At 39.4% G+C, this 15,317-nt stretch overlaps 1 protein-coding gene across 2 annotated transcripts in view; it reads right to left on the bottom strand.

Moving 5' to 3' along the window:
• LOC131937210 (protein rolling stone) overlaps positions 1–14,105 on the bottom strand; it is an 88,269-nt gene extending 74,164 nt beyond the window's left edge. For both annotated transcript variants that reach the window (XM_059294453.1, XM_059294452.1), the window contains exons 1-3: positions 14,051–14,105; positions 11,830–12,020; positions 6,198–6,363 (exon numbers count right to left, since the gene is read on the bottom strand). In XM_059294453.1, coding sequence (XP_059150436.1) covers positions 6,198–6,335 — 138 coding nt within the window. In that variant the 5' untranslated portion in view covers positions 6,336–6,363; positions 11,830–12,020; positions 14,051–14,105. The remainder of the gene's footprint in view (positions 1–6,197; positions 6,364–11,829; positions 12,021–14,050) is intronic.
• Between the last annotated feature and the right edge of the window lie 1,212 nt (positions 14,106–15,317).

Raw genomic sequence — 15,317 nt, forward strand, 5'->3', positions numbered from 1 at the left:
AGGGAACTACAGACAACAAGACAGGGAACTACATACAACAAGACAGGGAACTACAGACAACATCTGTTATTAATTCACCAAGATGGACTAGTTGTAGGACGTCCATACATGACGTCACACATTTGGTCAGGGTGGGATTTTGAGACTGTGAGTAACGAAGGGTTGAATCTTAAGAAAAAGTGACATCATGTGTTAGTAATTTTAAAAGTATTTTAAAATAGCTAATACCAGCTAGCAAGTTTATAGCACATTTCTAAATGTTTTTCATAAACTCCAAAATAACTTCAATTAAATTTAAAACTTAAACATTGGTCAAGATTTACAAAACCAAATTTTTATTTCTTCTCAATATCGATCCATATTTCTAATAGTGTACTTAAAATATCAATACGATTTCACACACCCCACATTTATAAAATATAAAGATTGAAAATATCGATACCATGACACACTCAGCAAATATGTTTTCAGAGTATTTAAAATATCGATACCATCATGGTATATACACACACACATGAAAGCTTGACTCGTTCGATAGCCCCCCCCCCCCCCCCCCCCCCCCAGACGCTAGATGGGCACGTCCAGACGTGGCTAGCGTGTCAAGACGACATAACATTTTGACAGCGCCAATATCGGGGCAACGCTCGCTCAATGAACCGACTCACTCCAGACCTAGTTTGTTTTGGGGCAAAATGGAATAGCCAGAGATTCAAATCACGGATACGATTGTTTGATGTTTCACTGTCTGATTGATGTTTTGGGGCAAAATGGAATAGCCAGATATTCAAATAACGGATACGATGTTTCACTGTCTGATTGATGTTTTGTTTAGATGTCTGTTTGGTTTGTTTGTTTACCAGAAAGGTGAGACAACCAACTTTACCAACGGGGAGACGACCAACTGCATTAACGGGAGACAACTGGGCGAGCTGCGTATAATTCAATTTGACCCAGCCAAAAATGCCAGCAATCGTCTCTCTATTATTGACGTGACAGCGCTAAACAAAATGATCCAAATATCGATAAACGGTCAGGCGTTTCTAATATCTTAAGGTTATTATCATCTGAGATTTAGAACATTATTATCTGATACAGTTATCTGTATTAGCAAGAGATCTGATAATTATCTGTATTAGCAAAACATCTGATACAATTATCTCTAAACTAATAGCATTAGCCTGAGAATCGGATACAGTTATCTGTATTAGCTCATCATCTAGCGTCAATTCTCCACTGGCTACCGTCGATTTGCCACTCTCAATTTCTCCGTATTTCTGGCATGTTGATGTCGTTGCAACACCAGGCTACTGCAGCTGGTGGCCAAGAGACAACGAGTTAACTAGAACCACCAAGACAACAACTTGTCTTTAACTCGACTTGCCCAGAACTTTCTTGACCAGCCAACAACTTCTCTACAACTTGAGTTCTCTGTTTGTTAAAGAAGAGGAGAGGGGGTACACTGATGTTTAGCCAAATATTCTAATAAGAAATGTAGATTTCATTTATTCCTATTCGACGCTCAGGGAAATTATTTGACTAGGGTTTCTTTAAAGAAACAATGTATTGTCAAATGAATTTAGAACTAGAACAATAAAACTTCCATTTCTTAAAATTGAAATTTTAAATTCTTTGACACGAAACTTAACTTTTGTTTCTGATGTTTTTCGAACAAAGTTTTTTGTTTTGCTTTTAGCCTCGGCTCTCGGTGAGATATGGTAAGATCTGGAGCAGCGAGATTAATTTTTTCTGTTTCAGATAAATCGTTTTGCTTTTAAAAACTAGTCGTCTCAACTTGGAAGATTTTTTAAAGCATTCATCGCGTGAAATTGATATGTTGGGAAAAATGAGTTATGTGAAGCTTTAGTTCCAGTTTGAAATGATTAAAACAACACCTCAAGTGCGCAATGGAATTGATAATGGTGGATGGCGGGGCTGTTGTTTACCTCCTTCCCCCCACCACACAACTGTACATGATGCAGCTCTCCCGACCTACGAAGCCCACGACTCCACCCCCTCCACTCCCCCCCCCCCAAAAAAAAAAAACAACACAGTTGATATCCTGATGTCGTCTCAAGAAACACGTTTTCTCCCATCATTCCAGGGTAGGGACATTTCCACTCGTTAACAAACATTTAGCTCCATTTACATATCAAGCCACAGGGTGATTGGGTTAATGTCATTCAGATATCACTCAATGGCCGGGTGTTGTTCATTTAACTTACCAACTGTTGATCTACAACTCAAATAGGACGTCCTACAATATTAAGGAAGTGTTACAATATTAAGGAAGTGTTACAATATTAAGGAAGTGTTACAATATTAAGGAAGTCCTACAATCTTACGGGCGTCCTACAATATTAAGGACGTCCAACAATATGAAGGAAGAGCTACAATACTTAGGACGTCCTACAATATTAAGGACGTCTTACATAATTAAGGAAGTGCTACACTATTAAGGAAGTGCTACAATATTAAGGACGTGCTACAAGCTTACTGACGTCCTACAATATTAAGGAGGTGCTACAATCTTGAGGACGTCTTAAAATATGAATGACTTTCCTAGACGTGTATAACCCTTGTCTACAAGACAAGCAATACAATCCACACACACAAAGACGAATATTTATCCAAGCCGCCAGCACGTGCATATAGACGAGCGGTTTGAGAGTTCATCAACACTGGGATTAAACATGCATCATCTGGCCAGGTCGTCTAAACATTGTCTTGACAGATACATTCAACATTTTCCTCTAGCTTTATATAACGTGTAACTAGATAATTTTTATCACATTCACAGATACATTCAACATTTTTTCTTTAGCTTTATATAACGTGTAACTAGTACAATATGCATGAAAAGTCGATGTAATAATACCAAATTTTAAAAAAAAATTAAGAATATGGCAAACGATAAAATTATAGTTACATTTCTAAACATCAAAGCCGTTTGGGAACCATCGATTACACTCATTTTTATATTTTTGTATCGAAAAGAAGCCGTTGAAATGCCGTTTAGAATTAATTTATCAATTAAAATATTTTCACAAACTGCCCTCAACCTAAAGTCAACCGGAACAGTGTTTATTCCAGAATTTTTTCTCGGGGGGGGGGGGGGGGGGGGGCACTTGAAATTTTCGGTGGGTGACTGTCATTGACACACTATTGTGTGTGGATGACAATCTCATCGTTTCAAGGAAGTCAAATAATGGTCAACTGTTGTATGTAGGATGGTAGTCCAGTAATGGTCAACTGTTTTGTGTCGGATGGTAGTCAAGTAATGGTCAACTGTTGTGTGTCGGATGGTAGTCAAGTAATGGTCAACTGTTGTATGTAGGATGGTAGTCCAGTAATGGTCAACTGTTTTGTGTCGGATGGTAGTCAAGTAATGGTCAACTGTTGTGTGTCGGATGGTAGTCAATTAATGGTCAACTGTTGTATGTAGGATGGTAGTCCAGCAATGGTCAACTGTTTTGTGTCGGATGGTAGTCAAGTAATGGTCAACTGTTGTATGTAGGATGGTAGTCCAGCAATGGTCAACTGTTGTATGTAGGATGATAGTCCAGTAATGGTCAACAGTTGTATGTAGGATGGTAGTCAAGTAATGGTCAACTGTTGTATGTAAGATGGTAGTCCAGTAATGGTCAACTGTTGTATGTAGGATGGCAGTCCATCAATGGTCAACTGTTGTGTGTCGGATGGTAGTCCAGCAATGGTCAACTGCTGTATGTAGGATGGTAGCTGTAGATAGACCGACTCAATATTCGCTGACTTAGCCAGAACCGTCCCCCACCTTCATCTCTCCCTCTCTCTCCAGTACATCAGCTGACGAGTGTAAGCGAGCTTCAATATTCAGCGTTCGATCTGTCGGACATGATCAATGATAGATCAGCGCAATATTGCATAACGCTTGACGCCCCCGCGTCTAGAAGACACCGGATGATTGACCCGAGAGCTTCTGTCCGGATGGGGAAAAAATTCGGAAAACGTCGCTCACGTATAGATCTAGTTGACTTTAAATGACTGTAAATGACTTTAAATGGGTAAATTTGAATTACAGGCCTATATATTTTTTACTGTTATACTGGTTTGTGAAAAAATATTTTATAAAATAGTTAATGGCAAAAAGTAATGTTCTCTACTACACGTCGAACGATATTAGTGACCATGCAAATAAATAATTAAATAGGTAAAAATCCGACACATTTAAAATAACATAGACTACCATTATCTATTAGAAAAATCAAATTATATACATTATTAGTCAGCACTAATTAAATCCACACACTGATTAAAAGACTTAAATGATTCTGTTAAAAACCCGGCTGTTCAACAGTATTTATGCCTTTTTAAAAAGTAATTTGTATTTGTTTTGGCCGAAAAAATTGTATACATTTCATAGCGTACGTCTTGTTAGGTAGATCTATAGATCTAAACCAAATTTGTATGAAATAGTTCATTTCTTCATATTCTAAAATTGGAAGATGCAGCCCTTAGTTTTGTGTACTTTCCGTAGTTTAAACATGGGACGTCATTGTGGGTTTTTTTTTTGCGTTCTTGTCACGACATTAAATACTTTTCCGGTTGCATAATTAAAAATGTGTTTCTACATTCCAATATGCCTTTTTATTTATTTTTATACTTTAAATAAAATTTAGTTTATCCGTTTAAAACATCCAACATATTATTTTCAACAATGGTCGGTATCTTTAAGTTCTCCATATATCGCTGAAAATACTGATCTTATCATAGCCTCAAAAAAAATTCCGTTTCCGCTTTTTTCTGTGTGCGCATTTTTCTGTGTGCGCATTTTTACTGTTTGCGCTTTTTTCTGCGTACGCTTTTTTTCCGTTGCGCATCTTTCTGGGAACCGGTTTTCATGAGGTTGTGACTTAGTTCTGATGAGGTCGTCTTGTGGTTGTGGTGAGGTTGTGACATGGTTGTGATGAGGTTGTGGCATGGTTGTGATGAGGTTGTGACCTGGTTGTGATGAGGTTGTGACCTGGTTGTGATGAGGTTGTGACCTGGTTGTGATGAGGTTGAGATGTCGTGAGACTAGTGTGACCACGAAAGACTTACCGCCTACAACATCCAGTAAATCTCCATGTCTGGGAAACTAATCTAGTCCCGAGTTTTTTGACAGTTCATCCTAAGGGAAATCACTCACTCTGGCAAGTCTATAGCAAACACCAAGCCACCAATCCTATTTTCCCCACACTTCAGCATTGGATAAAACCTCCGAAATGGCCACGAAGCTTATCTCCATTTAGACAAGTTTTTATTTTATTTGGATGAGCTTTCATTTTCTTATTCTAAATCAGAATCATCGCAGCTGTTATAAGCATATCACGTGCAATGGTCAGACGCCTTACTGCAGCAGAATCATCGCAGTAGTTATAAGCATATCACGTGCATGTCTTCCTTCTTCCCGATTCACAGCCAGAAGAAATTGTCTGAAACTCAATCGATCAACCTTTAAAGGTCACCGATGGCAATGAATGCCTGCATTATAGTTAGCCCTACTGCTAGTAAAATAAGTTTTTTAATATCATTAGCACGACCACCTCGTACATATCCTGAGTACACTCCAAGTCACCTTTTATATAACTTTACTACACTCCAAACCAAGTCACCTTATATATATATATATATATATATATATATATATATATATATATATATATATATATATATATATATATATATATATATATATATATATATACACCAAGCAGTCATTTAGGTCTGGTTGTGATTTCGGACACAGGAGGAGAGATAATGAAAAGTTTACCGCCCTAAACTAGCAGAATGTGTTTCAATGTTGAATTATTGATTCGTCTCCCCTGAATTATCAATAGCATCTTGATGAAGCGTAATCCGAGGTCGTGTTTTTATAGTGACGGCCCAGCGTGCACAAACGTGACGGCCCAGCGTGCACAAACGTGACGGCCCAGCGTGCACAAACGTGACGGCCCAGCGTGCACGAACGTGACGGCGGAGCGAGCACGAACGTGACAAGCAGGGGGGGGGGACCCGTTAACAAGCAGCTTTTTAACACAGCTGTTTAACACCCACCAAAAACGGTGCATTCTCTAAGGGAAGGCGGCAATCGTTTGATTTCGATTAGCCACCAGTTTTTTAAACTTAAAAAAATGCGATGTGTCCGGCCGATGGAACATGAAAGAGATGTGAGCACTGACCTGTGAGGTGACCAGATCCTGGGGCCGGTCATACTCCAGCCCAATACTCTCCGAGTCGAACTCCGTCAAGCACCAGTTCATGCACCTGTTCTCCTCGCCCCTCGCCACCACCGGTACTTCCTTCAGATCTTCTGCCATGGCCCGCGCCCTTCACTCCAGCAGTAACCTACAAATGGAACAGACTCAGTTACCACCTTGTATGGTGACCAACACGACCAGACCATTTGTTTTTAATCTATTGATTCTGCTCGACTCACATCATTTTCATCGCTCGCTAACTCAGTATTTCTGTGAATTATTTTGCCTCTCTACCCCCCCCCCCCCACTAACTTAGTATTTCTGTGAATTATTCTGCCTCTCTACCCCCCCCCCCCCCCCCCACGCTCGCTAACTTAGTATTTCTGTGAATTATTCTGCCTCTCTACCCCCCCCCCCCCCACGCTCGCTAACTTAGTATTTCTGTGAATTATTCTGCCTCTCTACCCCCCCCCCCTCCCCCACACACATACACACAGACAAACACATACATGACTATGGGTCAATAGTGTTCCACAACAACATCAGCAACTTTTTAAACCGAGTTGTTGATATCAGATTCTATACAACACAATGTCACTATCAATAATACTAGATCCTATATAACACAATGACACCATCGGTAGTTCTAGATTCTATACAACACAATGTCACTATCGGTAGTTCTAGATTCTATACAACACAATGTCACCATCGATAGTTCTAGATTCTATAAAACACAATGACACTATCAGCAGTTCTAGATTCAATACAACACAATGACACTATCAATAATACTAGATTGTATACAACACAATGACACATCGATAGTTCTAGATTCTATACAACACAATGTCACCATCGGTAGTTCTAGATTCTATACAACACAATGTCACCATCGATAGTTCTAGATTCTATACAACACAATGTCACTATCAATAATACTAGATTCTATACAACACAATGTCACCATCGATAGTTCTAAATTCTATACAACACAATGTCACTATCAATAATACTAGATTCTATACAACACAATGACACCATCAGTAGTTCTAGATTCTATACAACACAATGTCACCATCGATAGTTCTAGATTCTATACAACACAATGACACCATCAGTAGTTCTAGATTCTATACAACACAATGACACCATCAGTAGTTCTAGATTCTATACAACACAATGTCACTATCAATAATACTAGATTCTATATAACACAATGTCAGCATCGATGGTTCTAGATTCTATACACTACAATGTCACTATCAATAATACTAGATTCTATATAACACAATGTCACCATCGATAGTTCTAGATTGTATATAACACAATGACACATCGATAGTTCTAGATTGTATATAACACAATGACACATCGATAGTTCTTTATTGTATATAACACAATGACACCATCGATAGTTCTAGATTCTATATAACTCAATGTCACCATCGATAGTTCTAGATTCTATATAACACAATGTCACCATCGATAATTCTTGAGTCTGTTCTGCAAGGCTGGTTGTGATCGATACCTGGTTTTCTCTTGTTACAGTTACTGGCAATTATGTTTCCTGGGTTGGTAACACTGGGTGCAGTTTCCTGGGTTGGTAACACTGAGTACAGTTTATTGGGTTGGTAATACTGGGTACAGTTTCCTGGGTTGGTAATACTGGGTACAGTTTCCTGGGTTGGTGGCACTGAGTACAGTTTCCTGGGTTGGTAACACTTTGTACAGTTTCCTGGGTTGGTAACGCTGGGTATAGTTTCCTGGGTTGGTAACACTTAGTACAGTTTCCTGGGTTGGTAACACTGGGTACAGTTTCCTGGGTTGGTGACACTGAGTACAGTTTCCTGGGTTGGTAACACTGGGTACAGTTTCCTGGGTTGGTAACACTGGGTACAGTTTCCTGGGTTGGTAACACTTAGTACAGTTTCCTGGGTTGGTAACACTTAGTACAGTTTCCTGGGTTGGTAACACTGAGTACAGTTTCCTGGGTTGGTAACACTGGGTACAGTTTCCTGGGTTGGTGACACTAGGTACAGTTTCCTGTGTTGGTAGCTCGATTGCCCGTCAACCTGATGCAATCAATCTAGACACTACACTGCGTACAGTTTCCTGGATTGTTAGCTATCTTATGGCTCGTTAACTTGATGCAATCATTCTATACACTACGCTGAGTACACAATAAATCACTACGTCATGGACATTAATAAAAAGTTATATTTACAAATGACAATAGTTGGAACGTTGACTTTTTCCATATTGGCCGCTGATATCAATATATTTTCGAAAAAAGAAATGTCAGTAAAATAACATTTAAAATGTAGGACAAAGATGAAAAACATTTACAAAAATCCATAGTGAAGTGGAATTAGATGAAAACATTGCGATGAGTCAGTTTGGGAGACAATGGGAGACAATTCAATATGTCTTTCTTTGGCTTCTGTTACAAATAGTTTTGTTGTGTCTAGAGATTATTAGATAAGCCAGCTACTTGTCTTATGGCCATTTGTATATCGTTAAGAGAGGATGCTATTGGGTTATAAAGCTGCTACTCCAGACTACAAAATCATTATCTGTCATATACTGTGTGAATGCTTCGTAGAAAATAAATATGCTTGTATAATGAACACAATTTTAAGATCTTTATTAAGATGAATAAGATCGGACCAGGGAAGACTGATCAATATTTAACCCTAGGTATTTGTAACTAATTACTTGTTCGATTATTTTATTTGCTGTTGTAAATGTATTGAATTGGGTGGAAATTGTTGACATTTTGTGTAATAATGAGCGCTGACTTGGTTTTTTCAAGGTGAAGTTGCAAACTGTTCACTGTTGTCCGCTGATTAAGTTACTTGACATATTGTGTTATATTTTGTTACTCGCTCTTGCACGAGCATACGCTGAGTGTAAAAAAAAAATGCTGATATACTTATTTGACGAGATAAGAGAGAGTGAAGTAATTAAGCTGTGCTTTCGTGGAATTAGTTCTAAGAAGGGTAGTGTGATCAGTAGAATCAAAGGCTTTTATTTAAACCTACGAACAGCGTGTTACAAGCAGATTGGTGTTAATGTTTTCGAGCCAGGTTTTACTTTTTTTTATCAAGAAAAACTGCTGTGACTTTTGAAATTATCAACCGTGTTAATATCAACTCCATGACAAATGCCGGAAGTTCTTTCCCCAAAGGCAGATAGGCCCAATGCCCGAACTGTCGCAAAATGTAAAATATTTAATTTAAATGAGTTCACTAATACTGATTTATTTCATTGTTGAGTATTTAATGATTGGTGTCCTGAGTAGAGTTACTGGCCCTTTAAATGATTGGTGTCCTGAGTAAAGTTACTGGCCCTTTAAATGTCTGATGTTTATCTTTAAATAGTCAGCTGCTCCATCCAGAAACATTGTGTTAAAGACCAGTTAGTTTCCATCTTGCTACTCCACCAAACACACACAATGTTAAAGACCTATCAGTTTGTTTCCATCTTGCTACACCAAACACACACACACACACCACACACACAATGATAAAGACCTATTAGTTTCGCAACCATCTTGCTACACCAAACCCAAACATAGTTAAATACCTATTAGTTTGTTTCCATCTTGCTACACCAAACACACACAACACACCACACAATGATAAAGACCTATTAGTTTCGCAACCATCTTGCTACACCAAACCCAAACACACACAATGTAAAAGACCTATTAGTTTGTTTCCATTTTGCTACACCAAACACACACATAGTTAAAGACCTACCACGTCATTCCCAGCGTGTCATTGAATGAACGCACACAGAAATCGATACTGTATGAAAAATAAAGTACCATTATGCAATTGTCTTTGACGAAAGGCCACTGAGAATTCACATTTTCCAGATCAATATCGCAAATCAATAGTAACCGCATTAATTAAGCGATAATTGTTCGTTCATGAGTAAACAAATACGGCGTGTGTGTGTATCTGTAGGTTACTGTATATGGGTGTACATGTGTTTCTGTTTGTGTGTACATAGTACGTATTGGTGAGTACACTATATTAGTAGTGAGTAGTATCCGGACAATTATCACCACCTTCCCAGACAAAAATATCCACCGACACATCTCCCCAGGAAATATTTTATATACAAAAACCCCAACTCAGAGGAGTAAAAAAAATACAGCTCCAACCTTGTCGGGGTGGGTGTGACCTGATAAAGCACATAAAGATCGTATCCATTTTTACTTTCTCGTATATACGAAGTATAGAGAAAGTCTTGTAATAGTGCAAAAAAAATCGAGATTTTTACAAACCTCACTGATACGGAAAAACATAATTTTGCAATGTGTCCGTATGTCTGTCTGTGTGTCTGTCTGTCTGTAAACACGAAAACTTGAGTACCGTTACAACTAGGTTGATGAAATTTCATATATAAGTATTTAATCAAAATCGTAGATCCTGATAAACTTTTGAGCGATTTCTGATAACCGGAAGTGGTACTTTTTCTACTTTGAATTTTTCAAAAGCCTATAACTTTAGTACTATTTGAGATAGATAAATGGAATTTCACATGTAAGTAAAAGATCTAATTCTCTACCTTCTGTCAAATTTTGAGTAATTCCGTTGACCGGAAGTACTAATTTACGCTATTTCCGATTTCTCAAAAAACGCATGTAAATTTATAAAGTACTAATAATATTGCGCACTATTATGCACATTTTGTTTTGGCGTTCGCTTGGTGCGCAATTCTTTTTTTCTATGAGATTCTATTCTATTTTTAAAAGTTTAAGTAATTAAAGATCATGTCTAAGTTATATAAGAATATATTTTAGGGGAGATCACTCCCGGTTTATTTAAAGTGTGTCGTTCTAGCCAGCTTACAACAATTCACGTTTACACATTCGACAAATAATCATTTTTTGAGATAATCAGCAATCCGTATTCTACTGTACTAGAATTCGGTTTTTACCGTCTTTTTAAAAATACAATAGTGACCATCAAAAAGTGAATGTACGTAATTTGTGTGAGGCCGGCGTGCAAATATTTCAACACATCAATCAAACACGAATTATAATTATGTGCTAGTATTATTGTTTACAATGAGAAGGATGAAACTGTCTTCCTGTGAGTGTTTTGTGATGACGTATGGTAGAATTGTTTCTTACATAGTTAGCCCTGCATATAGCTAGCCGTACGTTACCACAACTAACATGCCTACATATAGCTAGCCCAACTAACATGCCTACATATAGCTAGCCCAACTAACATGCCCACATATAGCTAGCCCAACCTAAGATATCCCTAACAGCATAAACCCCATGGACACAAGCCTATGTCCGATAAAGCAAAAAAAAAATATTAAAACTTCAATGAGATATAAGATCTATCAACAATTTCTAAACAGCAGCTAAGCTGCAATAACCAAATGATTGAAATATACAGGCAGCGTTGTCATGCAAAGCAGAAATATAAGTCATTGTTTCCGTTATCAGATCTAGTGATACAAACAAAAAATATGAATTTGTTTTTACTCATTATTAGTTTTAAAAAACAGCCCGTAAACTACCTATAGAAAACTAAACAATCGAGCGTCAGATGAGTAGGTCAACGGTGATAACAAAACTACTCACGATTCTGTGATGGCACGTGCTGCCTGTCGTCTGCTGGGAGGGAGGAGTGGCACGTCGCTCACGCGCACCCACGCGCTGGATGCAGGAGTTAGCCGATGTCTCTCTGTGCACGGCTAAAGAACCGGGCTTGGGATGGGCAGATCGCCCGATGTGGACAGCGTGGCTCGGGCTGGGGGTGGGTGGGTCGCTTGCTGTGGACATGACGTGTGGGTGGGTCAGTGGGATGTGTGGGTGGGTCAGTGTGATGTGTAGGTGGGTCAGTGACATGGACAGTGTGGTGTGTGGGTGGGTCAGTGTGATGTGTGGGTGGGTCAGTGACATGGACAGTGTGATGTGTGGGTGGGACAGTGTGGTGTGTGGGTGGGTCAGTGTGATGTGTGGGTGGGTCAGTGACATGGACAGTGTGATGTGTGGGTGGGTCAGTGACATGGACAGTGTGTTGTGTGGGTGGGTCAGTGACATGGACAGTGTGATGTGTGGGTGGGTCAGTGACATGGACAGTGTGATGTGTGGGTGGGTCAGTGACATGGACAGTGTGATGTGTGGGTGGGTCAGTGCCGGGGACAGTGTGATGTGTGGGTGGGTCAGTGCCGGGGACAGTGTGATGTGTGGGTGGGTCAGTGACATGGACAGTGTGATGTGTGGGTGGGTCAGTGACATGGACAGTGTGATGTGTGGGTGGGTCAGTGACATGGACAGTGTGATGTGTGGGTGGGTCAGTGACATGGACAGTGTGATGTGTGGGTGGGTCAGTGACATGGACAGTGTGATGTGTGGGTGGGTCAGTGACATGGACAGTGTGATGTGTGGGTGGGTCAGTGACATGGACAGTGTGATGTGTGGGTGGGTCAGTGACATGGACAGTGTGATGTGTGGGTGGGTCAGTGACATGGACAGTGTGATGTGTGGGTGGGTCAGTGACATGGACAGTGTGTTGTGTGGGTGGGTCAGTGACATGGACAGTGTGTTGTGTGGGTGGGTCAGTGACATGGACAGTGTGATGTGTGGGTGGGTCAGTGCCGGGGACAGTGTGATGTGTGGGTGGGTCAGTGACATGGACAGTGTGATGTGTGGGTGGGTTAGTGACATGGACAGTGTGGTGTGTGGGTGGGTCACTTGCTGTGGACATGACGTGGCGGTGGGTCAGTGACATGGACAGTGTGATGTGTGGGTGGGTCAGTGACATGGACAGTGTGATGTGTGGGTGGGTCAGTGACATGGACAGTGTGATGTGTGGGTGGGTCAGTGACATGGACAGTGTGATGTGTGGGTGGGTCAGTGCCGGGGACAGTGTGTTGTGTGGGTAGGTCGCTTGCTGTGGACATGACATGTGGGTAGGTCAGTGTCGCGGACAGTGTGACGTCAACAGTGTGATGTCAGCATTTCGTCATCGGCCGCTATAGTTATATCTTCCCGCACTGAGTGGAGGGCGGGCGAGGGGGGGGGGGGAGGGGGCGGACAGAGATCTTGTTTCTAGTCTAGATCTAAAATCTATTAAACTTAGATCTAGATCTGGTTGGCCTACTGAACTGTTTACACTGTAATTTACGAAAGTCTACTCTAAATCTGGAATACTTTAGATGTAGATCTACATTAATCTAGATTAGGATTCTAGTTTTGTCTGCAGAATAAGTTTGAGATCTCAGTCTAGATTCTAGATTAGATCTAGATCTACTAACTACTAGACTAGTGGATCTGTACTACATCTAGAATCTAGACTTAACTAGCTAGATTTAGAATATAGATTCTAGATATATATTAATCTAGAAATTATTTATTAATAATGAAGATTTTTAGATCTACGACTCTAGGTTAATCTAGAAAATGTAGATTCTGGTAGATAAATTACTAAAATTAGATCTAATAGATCTGGAATAATTCTGTTTTTAATCTACAATATATCTAGATCTAGTCTAGTAATAAGCTTGACTAGATCTATAGTTTCTAGAATCTAGATCTAAATCGAGATCTTCCAAGATCTAGACTAGGGCCTAGAATCTAGATATAGATCTAGTAGACACTCAGCTAGATTTAGATCTCATAGATCTTGAGATCAAGGCCTAAGATCTAGACGTTTTTTTCGGTGTAGCAAACAGCTAGATAATCTTTTAAGTTTAAGAGAGCGTTTGGATACAAGATGTATTGTTTTTCTACCAATGCATCGTATACTAAATCTACTAACAGTAATAACAAACTTCATGATTGTAACGAGTAATGAAACCTCAATGCGAGCAGACTTCATTGCGCGACTATATAAGGAAATTGTGAACCGGATGTTAAACCCCATTGGGTGCGCACAAGGACAAAAGTAGGTTTAGTCTAGAATTTAAAAACATAAAGTAGGCCTAAGTAAGATTTTAAGTCCTAGACTTCCCTGATCTAGGTTTAGATTAAAACTTATACAGCACTATCTCGTTCTAGAACCTAATGGTAACTTTTCCCCACAATCTAAAATATTGGATTTAAATATATTAAAATGTTTTTTTTTTTTTCAATTTTGTCTTTACTTTTAAGAAGCCTTAGTTACAGAGGCGTAGCGACCCTTCCCGGCGCCCGGGGACAAACTTTTCGATTTGCAACCCCCCCCCCCCTCAAGATTTTGATCTGCACCCCCCCCCTCAAACTTTCAAATTGGCACCCCCCTCAACCTTTCAATTTATTTTTCCAACCCATTTTGGCGCCCCCTAAGGTCGGCGCCCGGGAACATATGCCCCCCCCCCCCCTTGCTACTGCTTAGTTAAACTTCATAGGGGGGCGGGGCATACATAAATGACGTCACACTTCGATGATTTTTTTTACCTCCTCCTTACCCAACGCCACAATAAGCAAGTAAGCCTATCCCCACCCTTAAAATTACGTCATACCTCAGCCTACTACCCCCACAAAATTGCAGTTTTTATTTTTTAAATATATCAATATGAAATATTTTCTTAGCTCTGACAATATTGAGTATATTAATCAATTCCCATTACAATTCATAAAGGCATGAAATAATGCTACAATTCTGTTTCTTACACTATGATCTTTTTAAAGTGCAAATATTGTCGACAGGCGACACTTTCTGAACCCGTCCCCACAAAATGCCGCACCCCTCCCCTTTCCTATGAGTGTGGCGTCGTTCCCTTACAATCCCATAATGAGCTTAGAGACATTTAAAAAAAAATGAATATGAATAATCTGGAATATCTATTCTCAGATACAAATTTTCGTACACATAGGCTAAATTGTAGTCATGGTAGAAAAATATGAAAATAACTTATGAAAACAAATTTAACATTTTCATTCAAAACGAGGAATAGTGCAGGAATACTAGATCTATATAATGGCAAATACCGTCAGATTAGGTATACTAGTTAATCAGCTTCTTTCATTTTTATTATGTAACTACTTTGACAGTCAATGTGTAGTTAGAAGGCCCAACTGAATTTTTAGAAAATAATTAGATCTATTATCTTCCAACACTAAAATTAAGAACGAAGAAGAACTTA

Source organism: Physella acuta, unplaced genomic scaffold (genome assembly GCF_028476545.2).
Source record: "Physella acuta isolate Inbredline_101_S28 unplaced genomic scaffold, ASM2847654v3 ptg000204l, whole genome shotgun sequence".
Lineage (NCBI taxonomy): Eukaryota > Metazoa > Mollusca > Gastropoda > Physidae > Physella > Physella acuta.